At 41.7% G+C, this 27,555-nt stretch overlaps 1 protein-coding gene across 5 annotated transcripts in view; it reads right to left on the bottom strand.

Moving 5' to 3' along the window:
- The window catches only part of LOC147624440 (calcium-dependent mitochondrial ATP-magnesium/phosphate carrier protein 2-like), a 30,715-nt gene extending 23,333 nt beyond the window's left edge, over positions 1 to 7,382 (bottom strand). Inside the window, exons 1-2 of one of the 5 annotated variants that reach the window (XM_086819427.1) lie at positions 7,232 to 7,382; positions 5,333 to 7,018 (exon numbers count right to left, since the gene is read on the bottom strand). In XM_086819427.1, coding sequence (XP_086675553.1) covers positions 5,333 to 6,518 — 1,186 coding nt within the window. In that variant the 5' untranslated portion in view covers positions 6,519 to 7,018; positions 7,232 to 7,382. Of the gene's footprint in view, positions 1 to 5,332 lie in introns of all 5 variants that reach the window. The other 4 variants (XM_086819429.1, XM_086819430.1, XM_086819431.1 and 1 more) reach the window with 4 other exon arrangements.
- Positions 7,383 to 27,555: the final 20,173 nt, after the last annotated feature.

Below are 27,555 nucleotides of genomic sequence, written 5' to 3'. Positions count from 1 at the left end.
CGGCACAAGAAAAAAAAGCTAAAGAAGAGGTTGAAAAAGCCAAAGCAGTAGTTGAAAAAGCTAAAGAAGAAGCATAAAAGCCCAAAAATTATTTCTTCTTATGGAGCAGACGGCACAAAGAACGGCTAGCCAAAGAAGCTGACTGTGAGGATGAACGAAGGGCCTAGGAAGCTAAACGCAGGGATGAAGAAAACCGAAAGCAGGTAGACCAAGCTACCCGAGAAAGGCTTAATCGTGAGGCTATGCAACTCCAAAATCAGCTGTTAATAACTGCTATGTAGCCGAATGTTTTGTCTCTTCTTCCTACACTGGCGAACCAAGGCGCAAGTTCCTCCACCACCCCAACCACCACTGTCATACGAGCTCAACCGAACTTCAGTAAGTATGATGGTAAGTGTGATCATGCTGCTGTATTACAATTTATTCATCAATTTGTCGCATATTTTCCTTTGGCTAAGATCCACAAGATCGAGTCCACCTGGTGGCACCTCACCTTTTAGGGGAAGCGGTCACTTGGTGGTAGCATTGGTCGAGTCTACATGTAGACCCGTTCACAGGGGCTCCATAGTATGTTGTCAGAATATGCAGCGAAAATGATAACCAAACTTGGGTAGACAAGAGCAAGTAGACTGCAGAAAATAAACAGCACAAGAAACACAGAGAGATAGGTGTGTAAACTCTTCTCTATACACAAGATCCCGAGAAAACTGAATGAATAAGTGGTGGGGGCAAGGGGCCTATATATATGCCCCTGGGAGAGCAGTCGGCCAGCATAAAAGATGCCCACGACTGCATAAATGCAGTCGGCCAGCAACAGAAGTGTCCACGACTGAGTGAATGCGGTCGGCCAGCAGTCCAGTAGCCCACGCATCACCTGTGTGCAGTCGGCCAGCCACAGGACTGCTGTTGGGACAATCGGCCAGCCCTGGAGTGCTCCTGCCAACCTCTGGCTACCCTCCCCACCACTAGAAAAAATGGGAAAAAATAGGGAAAAATACGGGGAGTGTGGAAAAATGATAAAACACCTTATACAGGGCGGGCACACCCACAACAGAGGCCCTGGTGTATAATTATAGACAGGAGATGACTTCTAACACCCCCTCTCAGCTCCTGGCTGTGAAACCAACCGTGGGGAGTTGGAGTGCCGCCTGAGCGTAGCCTGTGGTAGAGACTTCGTGAAGAGGTTCGCCGCATTGTCCTCCGTCGCACAATAAAGTAGCAAGATGTCACTAGCCAAGATCTTCTCACGTACAAAGTGATATTGTATCTCTATACTTGGTCCGGGCATGAACAACCGGGTTCCGAGCAATAGCTATACAACTCTGGTTATCGCACTGGATGTTTGTGGGCTCCCTCTGTGGAAACCCAATCTCGCCTAGCAGCCTCCGCAGCCATACAACCTCACAAGTAGCACCACAAGCAGCCCGGTACTCTGCCTCTGTCGAAGGAAGGGCAATAGTTGGTTGCCTCTTGCTGCTCCAAGAAACTGCTCCTGAGCCGAGGGTAAAACTCGTGTCTGGATCTCCTCCCCAATCTAAGTCACTCCAACCTTGGAGCCTGAGTCCATTTCCTCCTGTGTAAAAGAGTCCCAGATCCTTCGTACTCTGCAGATACCGCAAGATCCGCAATCCTACGTCCCAATGAGACTTCAATGGCGTCTGCATAAAAGAGCTTAACAGCCCCACGGAGAAGCTCAAGTCCAATTTGGTGTTCAGCAACCAGATCAATGAACCAACCATCTTCCTGTACTGCGAGGCATCAACTGGCTCACAAGGATCAGTAACGGTTAACTTTGTGTTCGGGTCCATCGGCGAAGTAATAGGCTTGCAGTTCTCCATCCCAAAGGCCTCAAGCAACTCATGAACATACCGCTGCTGAGAGACGAAAAACCCCCTCTGGGTCTGCCAGATCTCCAATCCCAAAAAGGAGTGGAGTAAGCCTAAGTCGGTCATCTCAAACTCCTTTGACAAGGCAGCCTTCGTCACTCCAATGTGCTCCACACGACCGCCGGTGAGAATGAGATCATCCACATAAAGGATGATAAGCGTGACCATGCCGCGTTCCCGGAAGAGATACAGGTTCGGATCTGCAACCGATCTCTGAAATCCAGTCCGAATAAAGAAGGAATCAATCTTCTGATTCCAAGTCCTGGGAGCTTGCTTAAGACCATACAAGGCCTTACGTAACTTGTAAACCATCCCTTCAGATCCTGGAACAATAAAGCCTGGAGGCTGCTCAACGTACACCTCCTCCTGCAGGTCACCATTAAGGAACGCAGATTTTACATCCATTTGATACACGGGCCACCTCTGAGAAGAAGCAAGGGCAAGAACGGTCCGAATCGTGGACATCCGCGCTGTCGGTGCAAAGGTATCCTCGTAGTCGATGCCTGGCCGCTGAGCATAACCTTTAGCCACAAGCCCGGCTTTGTGTTTGTCCACCGACCCATCAAACACATATTTGGTCTTAAAGACCCATTTGACACCAATGACAGACCGCTTCGACGGCCTCGGTACCAACACCCAAGTCTGGTTCTTCTCGATGGCATCAAGTTCCACCTGCATGGCTTTCCTCCAAGTATCTTGTGAAAGGCCTTCCTTTACGGAAGTGGGCTCTTTATCCCGCATGATACGAGACATCAAAGCATAGTTCACCTGAAGAAGCTCCGCTGTGTTGCTTTTATCTCGGACTCGATGTGATCTTCGAGGGCCGTCCTCTGTGGTCCACTCGGAGGGTAGCTCCGTAACACCTGACTCCCGAAGGGTGTCTAACAACCACCTAGGTACTCGAACAGATCGTGGAGCCTCGTGTGGTCGCGGGGGCTATACTCCAGCTGCGGGCTCAACCTCCTGTGATGACTGAGGTGGATCAATTGGAATGATAGTCTGGGAATCATCATCAGACTCCTCTTGATCTCCAAGAAGTGGCGGCTCCTCGACAGTGGATGCTGGAACATGCTCATCAAAGACCACATCCCGGCTGACAACAATCTCGTTCCTATGTGGATCATACAACTTGTATCCCTTGGAAAGAGAGTTATACCCCACAAATACCAGCTTGCGGGACTTGGAGTCAAGCTTCCCCCTCTGCTTCTTCGGAATATGTACATACGCATCACTCCCAAAGACACGGAAGTGCGAGTGGTCCCAAGGGAGGATTATCCTCAAAGGGGTGATGTGAGAGTGCCAGACTCGTTTCTCAGGAATGAAGACCAAGACAGTGTTCAGAGTCAGGGCAAGAATGGATTGGGGACAGGAGGGAACAGATGCATAGATATTATTCAGAGGCAGAGTGGTTTTGGAGACCGGGCCGGGTTTTCAGTGAAAAGGGTTGCCAAAGTTGGATGGATGACAGAGGGTTGTAATTAGCATTAAATGCTAATAATAATGCTACACTTCGCAAAAAATGTTGTGATTAATGCTGACCGACTAAGCACACATACTGGCCGACTGCTGCTGTGAAGCATATGGTGCTGTCGACTGAGTCCCAGTCCTGGCCAGCAGTTGCTACTGCTGTCGGCTGGCTCATAGGGCTGTAAACAATCCCACACAGGCGGTCGATTGAAGTTTGTGGCCATGGGCCGGCCCATAGGCATCCTTTATCATGCACTTAGCCTCTAAATGCTTACTGATGCATACCTAATACTACCAAGGCTGACACTACATGGACTATCTGATAAATTCTCCAAGTGGGTTAAGAGGACTCACACATGGAGACTCTCTAAGGCTGTGGAGACTGACCTACATAGCTTGGGCCTGACATGTCCCGGATTGGGGCCACAGCATGCGACAAAATATTCCTAAAAAGATAAATCCTTCTGATGAATGGTGCACTGATGTAGAGCCAGTGTGTCACATAGCACTCCAGTGCAAGGTGCTTGTGACATTGTGGTTTACCACGGACAAGTAATTCAAATAGATATCCTAAGTTGGAGAGCATTGTTTAATAACTTTGGTACTAAGTTACAGTTGTCTAGCGCATTTTATCCATACAAAGATGGTCAGACACAGATATACAGTCAACTGGCCTTTAATGTTCTCAAATCGTATGGCCATGACAAGCCATCAAAATGGGAACAATATTTGTTGGAAGATCATGGCCTAGCCATCTATATACCACATGCATAGTGCCAGGGATAATGAGATCATAAATAAATAATAGAAGAGTAGGACCATTATCATCCTTCCTTCACCACTTTTCGTGGCTTGAAAGGGATTAGAATGGCAGAGGTTAAGCAAGCAGTGGCGTGAACACTACTGGGATGGGTGACCTCTTGGGAAGTGGCCCCCATTTTCCAACATGGTATCAGAGCCAAGGAGGGCATGTTGGGATGTTAGCGAAGCTGGTCGACTTGTCGATTCCTCTTGGTGAAGCTGAACGAAGGCCGAATGCGTGTACGGCTAAGAAGGCTACGTTGTGCTGGTATGCCCAGCATAATCACTAGCAAGTGAGCATATGCTGGAACAGTAGGGTGACATCTCTGTGAGAGCATGCAAACCTAAGTGTCATTGGCGCCTCTAGGTATCCTACGTCTTAGAACCATGCTTCCCTAGTGCACCCTAACGCATTCAAAGAAGTTCAAAGAACCATGCATTTAGACCAATTCAGCCATTTCCACTTCCAATACAGAGCCTTTCAGCCATGTCCCGTTAGCCATTTTCCTGATGACACCTGGCATTTTCCCTCAGAATCCACCATTTCACTTGTCATTTAGGCCTAATAGCTACAATCTTCTTCCACTCTTATCACCAATCTCATTTCTTCTCCTCTCCCTTCCTTCCCGCCTTCTCTCTCTCTCCCTTTCGCCTTTCTTCTCCCTAGCTTATACCTCCCTTTCTCATGCAATTTTTCCGCCCTCTCTGAAAATTTGTTTCCCTTTCCATTTATATTCTCTTTCCAGTTTCCCATAACTTTGGCTTCTGTGCAATAATCGATAGTTATTACCTGCTGCCAATTGATTGAATGCACAATGCTCTCACAAAACCAGTCAACTTAAGCTGCTTTGGTGAGTTAAAAGCCTCGGCACAAATCCATCATAATTATGGCCTATACACCAAGTCATTTAAATACAAGGAAAGATCCAAAAAATACCGTTCAAGAAAATGAGCAGAGAGTACTACTCGTGAATTCCACACAATAAGCACCAGCTTATGTAATTTTGACTTTGTGCAATGCAGAAAGCACCCTCTGCATGAGAGACCTGAAAATCACACACACGTACGCACGCACATGCACGCATATATACATGCATGCACACAGTTGTCCTAATGCTTCAATATTAATGTGAAAGCTCTCTTGGTTTTTTGAATGCCGATGATGTTTTATGACTCACCTTCTGCTTCTGTATACCTGAAGAAATCCTGCACAGAGAAGAGCTTCTTCTTGTCTGGAAAATCTTGAGATGTCTTTCCCAACTGTGGAACAAGTTCCATAATCTCAGTCAACGAGACTGTCGACAGTGTGGAGCGCAGCCTCTCAATATTCGGCATTGACATTCTGAAAAGCCCCACTGTAGTAGGAGGATGATTTTCCTCTTGTTCGTTTGTTGGCAGGCTGCTTTGATTATGGGTTGCAAGCCTGTCTGTACTGGCAGCAGACGGAACAGTTGTGTTGAGATCACCTCCGACTCGTGCAAACCCTAAAGATGTTGACTGAAGACACTTTGAGCGCTTCACTTTGCTGTTAGTATCCTGCTTGTGCAAGAAGCTGCCTATTTGATAGTTCTCAACTGTCACGTTGATGCAAAAGTTTTCATTCAAGTAGCCCATCATTCTCTGCCTTGAGTCGTTAATAGTATAGACCAGGTTGTCGTTCCATGGCACCACCTGTCCTGCATGCTTGGAAATGACTGAGTTTGCAAAAAGGCAATGCTCCATCATTGTCTGAAAAAGAGATGCCACATATGAGGGCTTTTGCTCATATAAATCTTCAGTGTTTGCAAAGCATGCGGAATCAGAAGCTTTCCCAATAACAGAATCCAATTTGAATGCTAGGCAGCAGATAGGGACAATGCTTGACAAACCCTGCATTGAAAGGCCAGAAAAGAGTTTCTGTGATCCAGATTTAAAGGTAAAGCCCTGGAGCGCCTTCTTGCCTCCTGAATCATCATAATCATTGGCAAAATGGATAAACCCGCTCCGAAGCCATAGATTTGAGAGACCTTCGAAACAAAGAGCTAAATGGTGGCTGTGAGGCAGGTCACCTGGAGTCCCATCTGGAGGTAAAATCTGAGATGGATGACTTTCTTTGTGCATAGCTTGCCTGCTATCCTCCAAAGGGCCTTGGCATATGGTATTCTCTTCCCCGGCACTAACTGATGCCAGAACAGAATCTGTTGGTGCCATTCTCAGATTGGAGTTGCAGTCCATTAATGTCTTCCCGAATGAGGAGGAGACCACAGGCAGTATGAAGTCTTTCACTGAGTGCAATGACGACATCAGGATCCCAAAAGGTGCCTCCTTGGGGCAAGGATGAGCCCTCTCCCCTTCTGCAGGAAGGCAGCGCATTTCAATACCCATGCGGGCAATCAATGTGGCGTGTTTCCAGTGATGCCAGATAAATTATATACCATATGTCTGCTTAAACCGGCAGCATGAAAGAGGTCTAGTGATATGCCAAACGTAAGAAAGCTCATGAAAGGAGTTCATTGATCCATGTGTTAAATGGTCTCAACACAGCAGCTATCCACCATTAGCCCCTGTTTTTCAAAATGCCTTAATGTGCCTTAATCATGCTAATAACCATACATTAATGTGCCTTAATCATGCTGATAGCTACACATTGATGTGCCCTAATCATGTTTATGACCATCCCCTGGCTTTGAGAATGTACTAATGGGCCTTGATAGCCACACATAAGACAATACCACCAGATTTGCAATTGATCACGCAGTTCCTGTCCATTCCGTTTGCCTCAGAAGCAGTTTCAACACCCTGAAAAATCCACATTTCCTTCTTCAGGGCCTCTGAAACCAGAGATCAAAACAGCTTTAATCTACTTTTGCCTCCAAAAATCCAACCTGTGCTCACAAAAACGACAGTGTAAGAACATTATCTAGACCAGTAGCATGACTGAGAGTTCTGCAAAGCACTCTGAAACCCTAATTTGATGTGCTTAACTGGCGAGTTAGCTTGTTTTAATCTAATCAAAGATATGTGTTTAAGTTAATCGAGAGTAAGAGCTAAACAGATCTTTAAAAGAAGAGTAAGCAGAAAGTCTACAGAATAAACACCATGTGGATAGCCGTATCCGCCAACAGGATAACCTCGAACGTCCCAGTTTTATTTTTCTTTTCTTTCTGGTTTGTTTGGTCACACGTGTGCATGTGTGTCTTCGGGCTCAAAGCGAACTTCTTTTCGGGGTCACACGTGTGCATGTGTGTCTTCGGGCTCAAAGCCAACTTCTTTTAGAAAGGCTCAGGGTCACACGGGCGCATGGCTTCTTTGATGTAGTGGGTAGAAAACGATGTTTACACATTAGCTCCTTTCTCATAAAAAGGAGAGATCGATCGTGGTCGCCTAATGTATGATGAGCAATTTCCCTCGTCTGGACCATCTCACGAGCAATGATGTTTAAGCCCAAAGTCTGCAAGAGATCCACTTAGCAATTAAAAACATGTGCATATGCCTTGCTATACTGGAGTTTAAATAGCTTCTTTATTGTAAAATGGGGCTTGATTCACACGTCCTATCACCTACCCACCACGGTGTTCCTCCTTATAGAAAGCATGGTGGATGTATGCAAAAAGAATGATCCACTTAGCCCCTCTACCAAATACATAAATGAGCTTAATTGGAATAAATCTACACCCTTGGTATAGTAATTATGGGTAATTAGTCACTAATTAGAGTTTGCCGTAAGTCTTTACTCACCACCATCTTTACAATTTAGCAAATTTGGGTTTACACAAGCTCTCGAATTTCTTATTTCCACATTATGTTATAGTAAGTTATTTCCTATTTCCATGTTATGTCATTAGGCTAATCATTAATCAAACAATCTTTTTCCCCCTCCTCGTACATTACTTTGAGACATTGTCATTAATTAAACAATCTTTTTTCCCCTCCTCATACATTACTTTGAGACAATTGTGATTAATCATTGAATCATAGACTTAAAGCATTTTTCCACCATCTCCACCAATTAGTCCAAATTAAGAGTATTTTTTCTAGTTGGCCAATGATTCTCTCATGACCATGCTTATCCAATATTGTTCTCCTCTTTTCACTTAATAACAGCATGGACATTTGGAAAAGTGTGGTAATTGTATTCATGGAGTCTCTATCACTATAGTGTTTCCAATACTCGTGAAAGTTCACAAGGGTGTTAGCAAATGGTAGCTAGGTTTTAAATCGATTAACCTCCCTTCTAATTAACTCTCCTCCTATTTAGATTGTTGATTCCCTTTTATTTGGTATAGGTTAATGAGCTAAAGCCTCTAGAATTGAATATGCAAGTTCATAAGTGATGTAATCTAAATAATTAAGGGAAATAAGTAGAAGCTTGGTTCCTTAATGTCTATAAAATGTATTTTTCTTGAAAGTTGCAACAAATAACCTACCTTATCATGATTGATTGTAGAATAGCTCCCAAAAAACCATTGAAGCTCATATGTGTAGATGCAAATGTTGTTGATAAACTTGAAAAAGTATCAATGCATTACTTCATTGTACGATTCAAAGCATGGTCATGGTGTATAACTCCTAGGGTACTTGCTACTAATTTTTGAACATGTATATATGCATGCATGAATGTGGTGTGATGAATTTAATGCTTCATTTTGGATTGTTTCATTCAAAAGAGCTTGTACTGAATAACTTTGTCAACTTTGGATTTCTTCATTCAAAAGAGCTTGTACTGAATTAGTCAACTTCTCAACAATTCATTGTGATCCCACTCTTCAATCAATTATAGTACATGTGTCTCTCATTATTATAGTGTTTGTTGACCTTGTTAACCATTTGCAATGCTTTTTTTAAAGTGCATTGCATTTGATAGAGTGCCTTTATAAAAGAGCTTCGTATCTTTAAGAACCTAAAATACACTTTAAGGGGCTGATAAATTTTTAATATTTTAGACATACAACTTCATGATCCAATAGGTTCATGCTTAACATGAGTGCTCCATGACTAAAGAATTTCATAAATTATATTTTTTAATCGTGATTTATTTATGCTTCTAAACAAATTAGGAAATGCTTTGGACACTTATGAAAATTTTTCAATTCATGAACTCAAAAGATGGTTTTCTTGAGTTTTTTCTTTCATTAATGATGTTTATGCCTTGCCTAAGTCTTTTTTGCTTATTAAAAGTATTATTTTAAAGTATCCATTAAAAGGAATGAAATGTATGCTTCTTAGTTTCATTTCTAGATAAGAGTATAACATTAGTGTCTCTCAAAAAAAACATTCCTTTCAATTGAATTGACTAGTTGTTGATGAAAAGCAGGTAGAGGGAGAGAAGACACACACACAGGAGCAAACCCTAATGTATATTGCAAACCCTAACCATAGAGGGAAGCCATCTCCCTTCTCACACAATGCATAAAAGCCATAATCCATAATACACAACACACACTTTGTGTTGTGTCCACACATAGCTAATCCTAGCTAATGTCCACACACTATGACCAGCTGGACGCGGTCATTTATGTCTCACACATGCTGCTACCTAACATGCCAGCACATAGTGCAGCTGGCACAAGCTGACATCGAGCTTAAATCTCAACAGCCCCTCTCAAGCTCATGATGTACTACCATAGATGAAGATGTAGATGAGCTTGGGCTATCAAAGCTCTCAACACCCGCCCTCAAGCTCATCCCACGTATTCCCAACATAGTACGGAAGTACTCAAACTTCTCCCTGCTAAGTGGCTTTGTAAGGATGTCTGCCACCTGCTCTTTAGTCTTCACATACTGCAAATCCACTACTGCAAATCCACTGTACCATCCAGCACTTTTTCTCTAACAAAATGATAGTGGACGTCTATGTGTTTGGTTCGCGCATGAAAAATTGGATTCTTGGCCAACTGTATGCTGCTCATGTTGTCACAATGAATGACAACCTTGTCATCAATAGGCTCACCCAAATCATCCAAGAGACTCTTTAACCAGACTCCTTCACATGTAGCAATGGTGGCTGCACCCCTGTATTCAGCCTTTGTACTAGATAAAGCAACAGTACAACTCACCACTGCACTTCCAAATGTAAAGGCATAACCACTAGTAGACCTCCTGTCATACGAGCTACCTGCCCAATCTGCGTCTGTGTAGCCATGTACATCCAAGCCTTTACCATGCTCATAAAGAAGACCATAATGTGCAGTGGTCTTTACATATCGCATAATGCATCTCACTGCATCCAAATGAGGTTTTCTGGGGCTCTGCATAAATTGGCTTACTAGCCCCACAGCATAACTGAGATCCAGGCGTGTGATAGTCATATAAATAAGACTGCCAACCATCTTTCTATACATAGATGGATCATCCAACTCTTCACCAAATTCAGCCTGCAGCTTTACATTCTGCTCCAAAGGTGTACTCATTGGCTTACACCCTGTCATCCCATATTTTGCCAACATATCCAATGCATATTGGCGTTGCACTAACCATGTACCTGCATGGTCTTTGATCACTTCAATCCCAAGAAAATATCTCAATTCACCCAAGTCTTTCATGTCAAACTACCCACTCAATGCCTTCTTAACATGCATAACATTTGTAGCATGATCTCCTGTGACAATCAAGTCATCCACATAGATGACAAGTAAGACAATCCCATGATGTGTTTTCTTCACATAGAGTGAGAGATAAGATATCGGCATATCTTATCACTCCAGGCACGAGGTGCTTGCTTCAAACCATATAATGCTTATCTTATCACTCCAAGCACGAGGTGCTTGCTTCAAACCATATAATGCTTTCTTTAATCTGCATACATGAGTGGGATACCTCGGGTGTACATATCCTTTTGGCTGTGCCATATAAACTTCCTCTTGAAGATCACCATTTAGAAATGCATTTTTCACATCCATTTGATGCATTTCCCAACCATTTGCTGCAGCCATAGCAATGACTGCTCTCACTGTTCCCATCTTTGCAACTGGACTAAATGTTTCATCATAGTCCAAGCCTTGGGTTTGTGCATAACCCTTAGCTACCAATCGCGCTTTATGGCGCTCAATGGAACCATCTGACTTGCATTTCACCTTGTAAACCCATTTGCAACCAATGACATTTTTGCCTTGTGGGTAAGGCAACCAAATCCCATGTTTCATTATGAACCAACGCGTCCATCTCAACATCCATTGCCTTCTCCCATACATGCTTCCCACTAGCTTCTGTATAGCATCATGTAAATTCCACATGCTTCACCAAAGAGGTCATATATGCGTAATGCATAGCAAAATCACGATATGTCAACCTGTCAACTGGATACCTGACCCTTTGGGATCTCCACAATGCATGCGGATCACTCTGAACACCTGTCACTCTAGCATGTGGAGGCACATATCTATCCTGCCTTGCACCAGGTGTGCGTAAAACTGGTATGCCAAGTTCCTCATCCAAACTCTCTGAACTTAACGACTCATAACCTGTAATGCCAATTCCTTCAACCTTCTTTTTCCCTTTATCCATAGCACTACTCCCAGTGCTCACACTCTCATGTCTCAAGCGTCCTGACCATGGACGTATAGTGCTACTCTCAAACTCTGTTGGCCCAGACATAGAGATAGAACTTGCTTGTGGCAAGTTCACATGCACATCAGCATCAAGGGAATCAATGACACCCTCATCCTTTGCTTTGTACCAACTAGCAAGTTCATCAAACACCACATCTTGTGAGATAACCACTTGCCTAGTTTGTGGATTGTAACATTTATATGCCTTGCGATCCTGTGCATAACCAACAAACACACACTTTTCTGCCTTATGATCCAACTTCCTCCTTCTCTCGTCAGGCACATGTACATAAGCTATGCAACCAAACACTTTGAGGTGTCCAATGTTTGGCCTAAAACCTGTAAGCCGCATCTCTGGTGTACTTCCATGTATGGCTGCTGTGGGTGTCTTATTAAGTACATACACCGTGGTGGCACATGCTTCTGCCCAATAATAGTCTACCATGCTCTTTTCATTGAGCATCGCCCTGGCCACGTCACAAATGACTCTATTCTTTCTCTCAGCAACACCATTTTGCTGAGGTGTGTACCTGCAAGTTAATTGCCTTCTTATGCTATGCTTTCTCAAGAAATGCTCAAAAGCATGTGAGGTGTATTCACCACCTCCATCTGTCCTCAAACATTTTATCCAAGAGCCATATTGCTTCTCTACAAAAGCTTTGAAGTCCATAAACTTTTCCATACATCGCTATGAACTATCTGAAGTGGCCTGCTGCTCATATTGCCTTCTTTAGGAAACGGCAACCTCGCCTGCTTTCCAAACTGATAGGCATCACAAACATGCATATTCCCATTGGCCCACTAACAATGCCTCTTGCCTGCATGTTCTTTAACCTTTGTATGTTCACATGTCTAATCCTTTTATGCCACATGTCAATGTCCTGTACCACATTTCGACTTTTAGAGAACATGGCTGATTTCAACTCAGGAATCCCAGCATCCAACTTAAATAACCTGCCTTCTTTCTTGCCTTTGGCAATGACTCTACATCCATTTTTGAAATCCTCAACGAAGCAACCATGCTCATTGAAACGAACCTGTAAACCCTGTTCCACCATTTGACCAACTGAGGCTAAACTTTTTGTAATAGAAGGCACATACAAGACATCTGCCATAGACTTTGTTTCACCATTGTGCATAACCAATGGTATACTTCCAACATGTGTGGTAGCATGTTGGGTATCATCTCCTGTCTCCACATAGCCTTTCACATCCATAGGCTTCATATGCTCAAACCATTCGCCATGACAAGTCATATGGTTTGATGCTCCAGAGTCCATATACCAAGTGTCATCACTTTCACCATTCGTCATCATAGATCCCACAACATGTTTCATGGTGGCAAACAAGTGATTTGCACTGCCATCATTATTGCTTGATGCATAATTTCCACCATGTTGTGCATAATGTCCACCATGTTGTGCTCTACCCCCCTCTCAAATAATTTTGTTTGCGGAAACAATCACGTGCCATATGAACAAATTTTCCACAGTAATGGCATTCCACATTTTGCATAGATGTTTGTTGGCCTTGCCAACGTCCTCTACCAACGAGGATTACCTCTGCCTCTCTGAGGTGTATATCCACGACCACCTTTAGCACCATATGTAGGTTGAAAATTCTGTTGTGGTGACTTGTCCTGCCATCCACGACCATTACCACGGCCACGTGATGCAAATCTCCCCCTCCCTCTAAATCCCCTTTGTGAATAGAAAGCTTGATTTCTGCCATTATCATCATGGCTAGTAGATGCATCATGAAAAGAGTCACTGAGTTTGATTTCCTCAACAAGCAAGAGTGAAACCAACTCATCAAAATCTGGTAAACATGTACTCCGAACCAAGATGAATGTATCAAAAGACTTATACTCCTTGCCAAGACCATGCAAGGTAATGTCTACCAAATCATCATCTCAGGCATGGGGGCATTGATTGTTGCCAATGCATCTGCATACTTCTTTATCTCTTGTACATAATCATGGATGCTCCTTCCTTTTCATTTCACATTATGAATCTGTTGTCTCAACAACTGAGACTTACGAGCACTAGTGTCTGTATCAAACAGCTTTACGAATGTATCCCATGCATCCTTGGGATTCTCAGCATCATGTATATGGATGAGTATAGCATCCAAGATACATATAGACAGGTAATGCAAAACTTTGTATGCTCTTTCCGACCATTGCTTATGAGCTACAACCTGTTGCTGTGTAGGTTGTCAGGGTAGTTCGGCTTTGGCTCCGCACCTATAATAAGGTTCCAAAAACCTTTTCCCTTCAGAAAGCTTTTGATCATGTACTTCCATGCCTGGAAGTTCTTCCTATCTAACTTTTCACCCACTGGGTTGTTTGACATATTTGCTCAATACAAATGCACCTTCTGCACACGTCCAAATCTGTAAACGAGCCTTCCTCAGCTCAACCACACTCTAATAAGTGTTCCAGATACTCCAAAGTACTCAAGAAACTTCACTTTTGATGTAGAAAATCAACCTGAAAATGAACTGGCATACGCAGTCCAAGGTACCCTATTTTGGCACGCTTTCCAAGGCTTCAAATTGCAATGTAGTGGTTCAATCAAGTGTGGATAACTTGCATTGACACCTAAAAAAGCTCAATGTTGCATATCAACACCAACCAAGGTGCGTACATACCAAATTTGTCAGATCCCCTTCTCTGTTTTGAGAAAAACCAGTAAAACCAAAAAAGACCAGTAGTAAAAATGCTCTAATTCCTTTGATTCTTGTCCAAATTGAGAGACCATGCATTCATTAGCTTAGCATTGATGTCTACTAACTCCATGTAAAAGGAATTAAACCAATTCAGTAGGTCACTCATATGTGGATGGTGACTCTAGTGGCTCTGAGCAGAGCCTTGATGAGGAGCTTGGCATTCCGTCTGTGGTTACTCCGGGTGTAAGGAGAACCAGGGCTGTTTTGAGGACACCTAGCAATGATCTAGGTGTATGCAGGTCTACGAGGGTTAGATACCCTATTGACAGGTTGAGATATGATGGATATACAACCCATCATTATGCTTACATGGTAAAATCAATATTGGAGGTTGAGCCCACTTGCTTTGAGCAAGCAATCGAAAATAAGAAATGGGAAGATGCCATGGATGAGGAGATGGCAACATTGGATGCAAATGCAACATGGGAGTTAGTGCCTTTGCCTAAGGAAAAGAAGGCAATTGGATGTAAGTGGGTGTATAAAGTCAAGCACAATGCTGATGGTTTATTGAGCAAGTACAAGGCAAGATTGGTTGCCAACAAGGGCTATGCAGCACAAACTTATGGCATAGACTATGAGGAGACATTCAGCTCGGTTGTAAGAATGGCAACCGTGAGAGCTGTCATTGCTATGGCTGCACAGCGAAGGGTTGGTCTTTACATCAAATGGATGTAAAGAATTCTTTCTTGCATGGTGATTTGCAAAAGAAGAAGTTTACATGATGCAGCACCAGGTTATGGGAGTTATGCACATCTAGATTTTGTGTGCAAGTTATGCAAAGCCTTGTATGGCTTGAAGTAGTCACCCAGAGCATGGTCAAACAAGATCAGGGAGTATCTTGTTACCATTGGATTTCAGATATCCAATGCAGATTTTTCACTATATGTGAAAAAGACAGACAGAGGGATCATGCTATCAATCATCTACGTGGATGACTTGATTATCACTGGTGATAGTGATGTAGACATACATGATATCAGGATGCTTTTGAAGTAGAAGTTTGAGATGAAGGATTTGGGTGAGTTGCGGTATTTCTTGGGCACAGAGGTGGTGAGATCACCTCGTGGCATTTTGCTATTGTTGCAGAGGCTATATGGCTTTGACATGTTGTCCAAGTATGGTATGATGGGCTGTAAGCCTATTTCAGTGCCATTGGAGCAGAACACAAAGCTTTTTGCAGATACATGTGAGCTTTTGGAGGACCCCACTACATACATGCGCATAGTGGGTAGTTTGATCTACATGACCATTACAAGGCCATAATTGAGCTATGTTGTTGGACTTGTGAGTTAGTTTATGCAGGCCCCTAGGAAGCCATGCTTGGATAAGGCTAGATGGATCCTCGGGTACATAAAGCCCATAGTTGATTATGGACTTTTCTATGAGGCTGGTATAGAGATACAGTTGCATGGGTACACAGATGCTGATTGGGCTGGTAGTATTACAAACAAAAGATCTACTAGTGGTTTTATGTTCTAATAAACACAATGTCCAGAATGTTTGAGGAAAATGCATTGGGTGAGTCTATCCATTCCTTCCCTATGGATGAATGTGAGACACACACCTGGGAGAACCCTCAATCACCAGAAAACCGAGACATAGGAAGTTTTGCGGCTATACTATCCACGCCTGTACAAATGCCATTGGGGCAACTGTTATACAGTTCACCAACCCTATGGACAGTAAAAGAGAATGTGGGGGAGAGGGAGAGCTTCAAACCCTAGCAAGCAAACACACACACACACAAGAGAGAGATGGATAGCTGAATTTTCTTCTATCTTCTTCTTCTCTACTCAACCAACATAACATAAAGATAAGAGTACACACTATATGGGTTAGTACTTAACTACTACAACATATAAGGGTCGGTCCATAATGTGAACTCGACTAAATGAGCTGACGCTAAACTATGCCAATCTCTAGTAGTCCAAAATGGCTGTCACACAGCCTGTCATGCCACTGGCTGCATATCACCCATAATCTCACCAACCATGCCAGTGGTGTAGATGCGAAAGTTATCACCTCGACGAGTCATCAATGTCCGCCTGTAGCACTAGTTGAGCTCGATATCTCAACACTCCCCCTTGAGCTCAACTCCACACACTGAACTCCAAGTAAGCTCCTAAACCTGTGGAGCTTCTCTGTGCCCAATGTCTTTGTGAAGATATCAGCTACCTGATCCTCTGTGCTAACATATACCAAATCTACATCTCCTACTAGAACCTTCTCTCTCACAAAGTGATAATGCACCTCAATGTGCTTTGTTCTAGCATGATATATTGGGTTACTAGCCAGCTGTATGCTGCTCATATTGTCACAATATATGCACCTCAATGTGCTTTGTTCTAGCATGATATATTGGGTTACTAGCCAACTGTATATTGGGTTACTAGCCAACTGTATGCTGCTCATATTGTCACAATATATGACAATTGACCTATCCACGGGCTCTCCCATGTCACCAAGTAGCTTCTGAAACCAAGCTACCTCACAAGCTGCCATAGCAACACCCCTGTACTCTGCCTCTGTACTCGACAAGGCAACTGTTGGATGCTTCTTATTGCTCCAACTCATATATTGGGTTACTAGCCAACTGTATGCTGCTCATATTGTCACAATATATGACAATTGACCTATCCACGGGCTCTCCCATGTCACCAAGTAGCTTCTGAAACCAAGCTACCTCACAAGCTGCCATAGCAACACCCCTGTACTCTGCCTCTGTACTCGACAAGGCAACTGTTGGATGCTTCTTATTGCTCCAACTCATAGCAGCCCCCTTAGATCCCTCTTCTATTTCTTCTGGAATTGGAGTAGATATGTCTAGTTCCCTTTCCCTTGTTGGCTCGTTTTGTGGATACATTGTATCCCTGACCCAGTTAGCCCTTAGCTTGGCTTCATGAAGCCGTTGGATTTCTTCTACTAAAGCCCTGGCATCTTCGAGCTTTCTTATCTCCTCATCGGCATTGGGGTACTCATTGACTCCTTTTGGAGTTGATGGTTGCTCCCTTTGCTCCTCTAGGTCCGGGCCCTTTGTTGGTTGATCCTTTGATCCCCCTCTTCTCTCGATTGGGCGGATCCGATGTCGATCGTATCTTCTTCAGATCCATCTTGGATTGTGACCCTTGTGTCACCCTTACCCACTTTTTTCACTCTTCTCTTGTGGCCAGTTCTGGAAATGGTTGTATCTGCTCGGTTCTTCTCCTTGTCTCCCAATTGGGCTTGGTCTCGTGTCAGGACATTCAGTGGTGTGATATTTCCAAGCTGCACACTAATGGTTTGGATGGTGGCTTGATTAGCAGTGGAAGTCAAATCACTTGCACGATATGGACAATCCTTGATCAAATGATCAATACCACATTTAGTGTAAGTGAGTATTGGCATGTCATTGGGCGAAGCAGTCACTTGTTGGGGTTGGTGCGTATGTGCCATATTCTTGTTTGGGCACTCAGCGATTTGATGCGGCCCTCCGTAGCCAAAACATTGTAACGGTCCTCTCCTTATGTTTGAGTTCATGTCCTTGCTCTTCCACACTACCGTGGTTTGAAACATAGGTAGTGGCGTGTTATTCTGTAGGACAGAATTCTGGTGTGACCGCCCCACAGCTTCTTCATATCAATATCTTCAGATGGCTCTTCAATCAATACTTGGTTGATCTTAGCCTGTGGTGGTTATGGTGGTAAAGGTGAAGTGTCTTGTACCCGGAACATCTCCCTAGGTAAGTAGGAAGTGTTGGGTTGTCCTGCAGCTGCAGTGATTTGTCCAGGCGGTGCTGGTAAAGCCAATGGAGCTCTAGGTGCTGGCAGCTGTGCAACATCTTGGAACCTTGGATATCTGCACATTGAAGTGTCATTATTCCCTAATTTTACACAGTGTGCACAATAGAGTAATGGCCTTGCTCTTAATTGCGGACATTCGATGGTAGTGTGATTCAATCTGCACATAGAGCACCACACCAATTCCCTGCGGGGGTAAAGATGGTTATGCCCATGCCCAAATGTTTCTCGTCCCTCCTTTACCTTTAACTTCTCTAGTATTGCGTTACTGAGCTCGTCCACAATCATGTCTCCGACTTGCTTGCTCCAAGTTCCAATTTCTTGGTGACTCGAGACACGCGAAGTCGTAGTTGCTAAAGATATTCTGACATCTTCTGGTTGCGGCAATTCTAGCATATTATCTTCATATGCAATTGCTAGTTTGCAACATGCATCTAGAGTATCTGGTCAGGCTAGTACCAGATAATCATGCATCTTGTGGTCTCTAACCCCTCTCCGGAAGCAAGGCAACAAACTGATCATCAGTTAACCTTTCCCGTAGTTTGCACCTTGAATTTAAGTGCCTAAGTCCAGACACATAGTCTCTCATTGACTCTATTTCCTTTTATTTGATATTGTGCAACTGTGCCATCGGGCTCCATTTGTCACCACTTCTGGCAAAGCTGGGCACAAACACATTCTTGAGTCGTGTGAAGTTAACCTTATCCTCAGGTTTGAGGGTTAAGAACCACTGATGCGCTTTCCCTTCTAGGGTCAGTGAGAAAGCATGAATCATTGTCACAGCACTAACAGGTTGTAAGGTTCCTCCTCAGCCCTAAAAGATGTACAAGCTCTCCTCTCAGCCCCTTGTAATTATCCCCTATTTCGAAATGCAAGAAAACATTATTTTTCTTTGTTTTGGTCTAGAGAGAGAAAATATTCTAGAGAGAGATAATACAATTTTGAGATATTTTTGGATATAAAGTTATCCCTTTTATTTAAGATGAATTCCCTTGAAACAGAAGTTCAAAAAGAATTTTCCAATGTGCATTAGAAATTAACTGATTATGTGTAACAGACCTTAGCCTAAGGATCCACATTTTCAAAAAAAAATTATTAAGGTCCAAATAAGGTTCTAAAGGGCCAATTAGATTAATCCAAGTACTGGGATGACAAAAATACAAAGAATAAAATAAAATACCCCAAAAATGAGTAAATGCTCACATAAGATGAAGAGTTGACCAAGTACTGGGTTTATTAGTTAAAAATTAAGGTTTATTAGTAAAAAATCCAATTTTGACACCTCAGTAAGGAAGGAATGGGCTCATGAAGGAGGCCCCTTTTTTTCATCATTACCTTGCATTTTTAATACAAAAATTTAGGATATTTTATCGCTCCTCTCTCCTTTAATCTGGATCAAAAAGTGATTCAAACTGGTCCAAAACTTGTCAAAAATGGATCAAACTGAAGCTGGAAGCCTCTAGATCCAAGTTGGGCTTGGTTAGTGGCCTCCCTCACCTATAAATAGACCCTCATTCCTTTGTATTTTGATCTTTGAGTAATTACATGCTAGTATTATCTTCATTTTAGTGTAATTCTATTATCCCTCTATTTTGCCTCTACTTTTGGAAGCTTTGGAGCTTCACAATTCTCCATCCTCTCTTGGAGATTACCCTTCCCAACTTGGTGACCAAAGCTTGCTTTGTGGGCTTCAGTTCTTTCTTTAAAGAATCAAGCCAAAATCAAAGGTAAGCCTTAATCCAATGGTTTTTCTATCTTTCTCAATGGTTATCTCCTTTCCAACCCCTCTAATGCTTGGGAAGCTTTCAATTAAATGGGTTTTTCTTGAAATCAAGCTTTCTAATGATTCATAATGTTTAAATGGTTTAATACTAATCTTTATGCTTAATTATAGTATTTTTATTAGTAAATCTCTCTTTTTGGAAAGATTAATTATCTTTATGGTTAGATCCTTGTTAGAAGGATGGTTCTTAATGATAAATTCATTATCTTAAACAAAACTCTAGGCTTGACAAGCTAGAGAAAAAGATTAGGTATTTTTATGATTTTAATCTAATAAAAAATAATGATTAATTTCTTTAAGCTTGTTTATGATTAAGAAAAATCATATTAACTCATTTTAAGTTGAAAGAGGTTATTCTAACATTTTTGGAAATGAGGAATGGATATTTAAGAATAATCAAGAGATTTAATCATAATTATGATTATAATTATGATATGTATGCATAATAAAATTTTAGTTTTAAAGAGGAGCTCCTATTACATTTCATAATTATGGGTATTTATTTAAAAGTAGAATTTTGAGAATTCTCAAAAAATGCAGCAAAACTATGGTAAAATTTTAAAAAAATGAATTTAATTTTATGCATAATTTTGTTAATACAAAAAGAGGAATTCCTATCGTATTTTAGGCATAAATATTTTTATGCTAAAAGAATGATTTTTGTTACATTTATGAAAAATACTTTTATAGTATTCATGCATATCTATTTAAATAGATAAAAGAGGAATTCCCATCATATTCTAGGCATATATTTTTTTTGTTAAAAGAATGAATTTTGTCATATTTATGAAAAATACTTTTGCAGTATTTATGCATAATTGTTTAAATAGAGAAAATAAGAATTTTTGTTATATTTATTTTTATATATGTATATGCATAAAAATTTAGATGCAAAAAGAGGAATTTCCACGATATTCTAGATACAAATATTTTAAATATTAAAAGAGGAAATTTTGGCATATTTCAAATATGGGTATTTTTATTTATTTAAAAGAGAAATTTTTATCGTACTTTAATTAGAAAATACATAAATTAATTCCAATGTTAAAAGAGAAGGTTTCACCATGATTTCATGTAAAAAATTATGGTATATTAATGTTGAGGATCAAAATGGAGAAAAGAATATTTTTAGATATTTCTATGCGAATAAATCAATAAAATGATGTATGCATATTCACAAATGGATTATTGGAAAAAGAGTTATCTTTATAAAGTTCCATTATTCTCGAATAGTACTATTTATGATTCTATTGTTGCTAGGAAAGAATAAATTTTCATAATTTTGGAATTTACCCTTACAATAGGAAATCCTTATTAATTTATCAAATAAATAGAAGAAAAATCCTTAGGAATCAAAGCTAGGATTAAATCCAAGTAATTTATGGTTAGACCACAACCACGTGAGAATGGTGGGCCAGTAAGATGCTTGCCCATCTCTCGAATTAGAAATGAAGCAAAACCTTGTGACCATTCCCATTTCTTCAGTACGAAGAATGGACTAATAAGGAATTATCTATGTGAACTGGAACTTGAATTTGGATCTCATTAGTTGACTAGCTGGTCTTCACAACGGAGAGTCCGGATGATATTTTGATTGTAAAACAATGGACTGGATATTTTGGAGGATTATGATCGAAATACTATGGTTTCATTTCAAGTCTACTTTAAAGGCAGCTGAATCTGTAAAATGTAATTCCGTATTAGGTGCGTAAGGTGTGTTTAAATTGTATTTTGCATGAGTGTCGGCTGGGGGGCCTGGGAACTCTTTTCCCTGGTACCCGGGACAAAACTCAACCAAATTTTTATATAAAGGGATCCCACCAATAGAGTGGTTGGGTGGTTGGCTAACCCATGGGCCAATTGGGGTTAGGCTGGATCGGTGGATTCCTGTGATATAGTTAGATACGTTCAAGTTACATTAATTAAAATAAGTCCGAGGAAGATTCTTGTTCTGTGGGAAAGAACCAGCGGCGGATGTGCCTTGCTTAAGGGGAAAAAAGCGGTGATTTCTATGAACCAAGTGCAAGTCCCTTCCTTGATCTAGCCGTGTGACCTATGGGTTCAGTCGGAATAGAAAAGCTAGTTAAGGCCTTGACTCATTAGATATATTTTCCGTTAGATGATTTTTCTGGCAGAATCGCCCATGCTTTCCGGACGAGAGAAGTTTTTCCCGGTCTCGATTTTGGAGGAACTGCCGAATCAGTCTCTTGTCCGGACATTAATGGGCCCTCCCTGTGAGTGGGAAACCTTGCCTCGTGCTTGAGGCTGCTACTTCTGCTGTGCCAGAGCCCCAAAGAAGGCCACGTAGAGAGGGCATGGGTCTCATAGCTGGTATCAGGGCTTTGTTGAAAGCTTAAGAAGGAAAAACGAATTTTATCAAAAATTTATAGTAAAAACTTAGAAAGATGCATTTTCATGTTGTATTCTCATTCAGATTAAGTTTCATTAATAAAGACTTTTAATCGATGAATTTGATTTTATAGATGGACGTTCCGTGTTTATCTAGCATTCCCGATCTTACTCAATCTCAGGATATGATTGTTTTTGCTTTTGAGCATATCCTCTCCTCCGAACGAGCAGAGCAAGACTCGTAAATCATTTTGAGGAATTATATTTTCCGGACCCGACTTGACTATCAGATATCGAGTTTAAAAAAATAAGATCTGTTTCCTCGGACGTACGTCGTAGATCTCTAATAAGATCGATTATCTTGTTTAAAGTAAATATTTTCGAACTTCTTAAGTCTTAGGATCTCGATGACAAAATCAAATAGAAATTTAACGATGTATCGTTTTGGTAGAATCATGAGACGCGCGAACCACGGTAGACAGCCAGATCCTCTCACGGATGAGGAAGAGCTTAACCCCGATGTTCACAAAGCCCTTCACAGATCTCAGCCAGGTCCCCTCAAGGATGAAGGGAAAAACTTGGGCAAGGCTGTGGAAAAAAAGAGCGAAGCAATGGAAGAATACTTCGATATCACTGGATACAATGAGAAAAGTAAAGTGGCTCTTGCAAGGCTGAAGATAGTAGAAACAACTAGAGTAGCATGGAGAAACCACTGTGAGACAAACCATCTGGATCGGAACACCCAGACCTAGAATGATCTCAAGACATACCTAAGGAAGAGATTCTGTCCTCTCGGCTTCTTGGAAACTAAGATGAATGAATTCTTGGAGTTAACCCAGGGGAGTAGAACTATTGAAGAGTATCACCAAGCGTTCGCTCTCCTCCTCAAATACTCGCCATCGTGCTGGATGAAGAACAACTGATGGCCAGGTTCATTCGGGGAATGAATGAACCTTTGGATACCTTGATAAAGAATGCCAAGCCACTTTCCATGGCTAAAGCAGTGCAGATGGCGAAGGACTTCGCCAAGGCCTTTGTTGTTAAGGTCCCGCCAAAGCCAGCTCCCTCATCCTTCAAAAGGTTCCAAAACCCGAGAAGTACTTCCAACCTTCTGCCTCCTAAAAGACACCAAGGTCCCAATCAAAACCAAGAGACGGGAAGTTTCAGAAATGAAGGAAGACCTTTTCCCTGAAGCTCTTTTTTAGGAACTTCGGCTCTTTCCAGAATGCAGAAGGATGAGCTTTGAAGTGAAAATAGGTGTTTCGGTTGTCAAGGTTTTGGGCACCAGCTCAAGGATTGCCCAACTCCTTTTATGTCAATGGGGCAAGGAAGCCAAGGTCCCAGAATTCAGAGACCGACTCCTTCGTATCAGTTCAATCAGGGTCCCCCTTGCCAAAATCAAGGCAACCCCAGAAGAGTGCCAGCTCAGCCTATAGCCTCAATGCAAAGTAGTCTCAGAACTCCTTCCTAGAATTGGGAAAACCAAAGAGAGAGAGTTCCACCTCAGACTGCAGCAGCTAGAGCCGCCACAATAGCTGAGGAAGTGGAGGAAGAAAGAGGACAGATTTATGCTGCCATTAAACATCAAGGGTAGAATCGTAAGTTCTTAGTCCTCCAAACTCCAGCAAAGTACAAGGGTAAGCATTTCAAGCTTTTGATTGATTCGAGTAGTACACATTCTTTTATTTCCCCAGGATGTCTACGTAAGTTAGTCCTAAATCAAAAATCAGGGAAACTTATGCAAGTGGAATTGGCCAGTGGAAAGATTCTTTTCACACACCATGAGACAGACTGCATAGATGGGAACATAACAGACTGCCAATTCAGAGTCCTACCCTTGGGAATATGTGATGGAATCCTTGGAATGGATTGGCTCCATAAGAATCAGTCTGACATTCACTATCACGATAGAACCATTTCTTTCCTTGACCTGCACGGGAATCAAGTCCAAGGAGCTGGAATTTTGGATCCCCAATTCTACAATTAGTCAAAGCTTCTAAATTGCTTAAGGGACTCAGAAAGAGGCAAACTGTCTATGTCCTTAAAATGAATCCAATAGATAAAAAATACAAGGCTATGGAACCAGAATGGCTAAGTAAGTACACTGATGTATTTCGAGAAGAGCTGACTAAGATGCCTCTGACTCGTGAAGTAGATCATGAGATAGAACTAACCCCCAGAGCTCAGCCAATAGCCCAGCGTGCATACAAAATGCCAGTTTTCAGAAGCCATAGAACTTAAGGAGCAGTTAAGGTAATTGCTAGAGCAAGGATTCGTAAGACCCACTGTTTCACCTTGGGGTGCACCCGTTCTCTTTCAGAAAAAGAAAGATGGAACGTTAAGACTCTGTATATTGATTATAAAGGATTAAATCAGTTAACAATAAAAAATAAGTATCCTATCCCTAGGATTGACGAGCTTCTGGATCGGTTAAGTGGAACCCAAATGTTCACAAAGATAGATCTCAAATCCAGGTATTACCAGATCAGAATCAAGGAACAAGATATCCCAAAGATAGCTTTCAATACTCGTTGGGCATTATGAATTCACAGTCATGCTATTCGGATTAACTAGTGTCCTAGCGATGTTTAATCGCCTCATGCAGGACATTCTCTCAGAGAATACTTGGATGAATTTGTTCTTGTCTTCTTTGATGACATCCTGGTATACTCTAAGAATGCAGCAGATCATGAAGATCATGTACGTAAGGTCCTGGAGATCCTAAGGAAGCACCAACTCTTTGCAAAGAAGAGCAAGTGCACTTTCTCTGTTGACCATGTAGAATACTTGGGATTCATAGTATCTAAAGACGGGATTTCTCTTGACCCTACTAAAATCCAAGCAGTTGTGGAGTGGTCAGATCCCAAAACAGTGAAAGAAGTCAGAGGATTCTTGGGACTAACCGGATGGTATAGAATCTTTATACCCATGTATGCTTAGATAGCATCCCCTTTGATAACCTTCTCAAGAAGAACACCCTATTTCAGTGGGCTACTATGTGTCAGAGTGCTTTTGATAAGCTAAAGACAGCTTTAGTAACCAACCTTGTCCTTAAATTGCCAAATTTTTCTAAATCCTTTGAGGTAGTTACAGATGCCAGTGGTTTTGCCCTAGGAGGTGCTCTTATGCAGGAAGGTCATGCAGTAGCCTATGAATCCAGAAAGCTCAGAACGCATGAGATAAATTATGTTGTCCATGACTTGGAGTTACTCTTAATAGTTTATGCTCTGAAGTTGTGGAGACATTATCTCTTGGGATAGAGATTCACCTCGATGACAGCATCAAAGTCTGAAGTGGATCTTCACCCAAAGGGATCTCAACATGCGTTAAAGAAGATGGATGCAGACCCTGTAGGAATTCGACTTTGAGATAAAGTACCGGCCAGGGAAAGAAAATGTGGTAGCCGATGCACTCAATAGGAAAGCCTCCTTGCTTGCAATAATATTGGTGTCAAATCCATTGATCAGTGAAGTAAGAGAGAAAATCATGTAGGCAGATTCTTTGCCTCCATTGCTACCCTACTGATGCGGGAAAGCAAGACTCCTCAGGAAATGAGTTGAGTTCTTGGGTACAAATTGGACGAAGTACAACAATCGGCTATGCATTCCTAATGATGAGGAAACAAAGGGAAAATTTTTGAGGGAAGCCCATGTTAGCCCGATAGCTGGACATCCAGGGTTCATAAAGACCTACATGTGTGTAAAGAAGAGATTCTTCTAGCCAGGACTCAAAAGGGATGTACTCAATCATGTACATCAGTGCTTAACATGTCAAAAAGTCAAGGCAGAAAGGGTTAAAATGCCAGGTAAGCTGCATCCCTTGGACATTCCATAGATGAAGTGGGAATGTATCAATATGGATTTTGTTACTGGATTACCGTCAGTGCAATCAGCTCACAACTCCATTTTTGTGATAGTTGACAGATTAACCAAGGTTGCCATCTGATTCCAAATAAAGAAACTACTCTGAAGTGGATAGTTGACAGATTAACCAAGGTTTCTTTATCTGATTCCAGATAAAGAAACCTACTCTGAAGTGGATGTTGCCAGAGTCTTCCTCAAGGAGATTTTCAGGCTGCATGGCTTACCCAGAAGAATAGTGAGCGACAGAGATTTTAAGTTCACATCAAGGTTCTAGACTGCATTCTTCCAAGCTTCCTTGGATCTCAGTACAGCTTATTATCCAGAGATAAATGGTCAGACTAAAAGAGTAAACCAAGTAATTGAAGATATTCTTCAATCATGCTATGGGAGGTAACCCAAAAAGTGGCTAAGCTACTTACATCTAGTGAGTTTGCTTACAATGTCTCTTATCACCGAAGTATCGGGATGAGCCCATTCAAAGCTGTACGGATAAGATTGCCTCACACCATTAACTTGGTCCGACCCATTGATCAGGGTTGAGATGTCCAGATAGATACTTAATGTGATATGGAGCAGCAAATGCAGGTAATACGCAAAGATATCACGGGTGCCCAAGATAGAAAAACGTAGTATGGTGACAAGAAGAGATCGGGGAGAGAGTGTTTGAAGAAGCAGATATGGTTTTCATTCATGTACGACCCAAGAGTTCTTTATCTCTAGGAAAGTACGAAAAGCTGTCTCTCTCTCAGATATTATGGGCCGTACGCCGTCACTAAGAAAATAGGAGATCTAGCTTATGAACTTCTTCTGCCTCCCCATCTCAAAGTACATAATGTATTCCATGTCAGTTTACTTAAAAAGTATGTACCCAGCTCGAGTCATGTGTTAGATGATGAACAGTTGAGTTCTTCGACTCAAGGCCAGATGGTACTCCAACCTAAAGAAATCCTTGATTTTTGGGAGAAGGTTCTCAGGAACAGAGTCCTCAGAAAATTTTGGTCAAGTGGAAGTTCTACCCTTTAGAGGATGCCACTTGGGAGAAAGAAGAAGAGCTAGTAAAGGATTACCCCACTTTGCGAGATGAGGATATCTCGCGTTTTTCAAGTGGTAGAGGATGTAAGGTTCCTCCTCAGCCCTAAAAGCCTTGTAATTATCCTCTATTTTGGAATGCAAGAAAACATTAATATTCTAGAGAGAGATAACACAGTTTTGAGATATTTTTAGATATAAAGTTATCCCTTTTATTTAAGATGAATTCCCTTGAAACAGAAGTTCAAAAAGAATTTTCCAATGTGCATTAGAAATTAAATGATTATGTGTATAACAGACCTTAGCCTAAGGGTCCACATTTTCAAACTTTTTTGATTAAGGTCC

This window comes from Cibotium barometz, chromosome 25, assembly GCF_041138505.1.
Source record: "Cibotium barometz isolate CiBa-2024 chromosome 25, ASM4113850v1, whole genome shotgun sequence".
NCBI classification, from domain to species: Eukaryota; Viridiplantae; Streptophyta; class Polypodiopsida; order Cyatheales; family Cibotiaceae; genus Cibotium; species Cibotium barometz.
The sequence above is the reverse complement of the archived record's forward strand: the minus strand, read 5'-3'. Positions and strand labels throughout refer to the sequence as shown.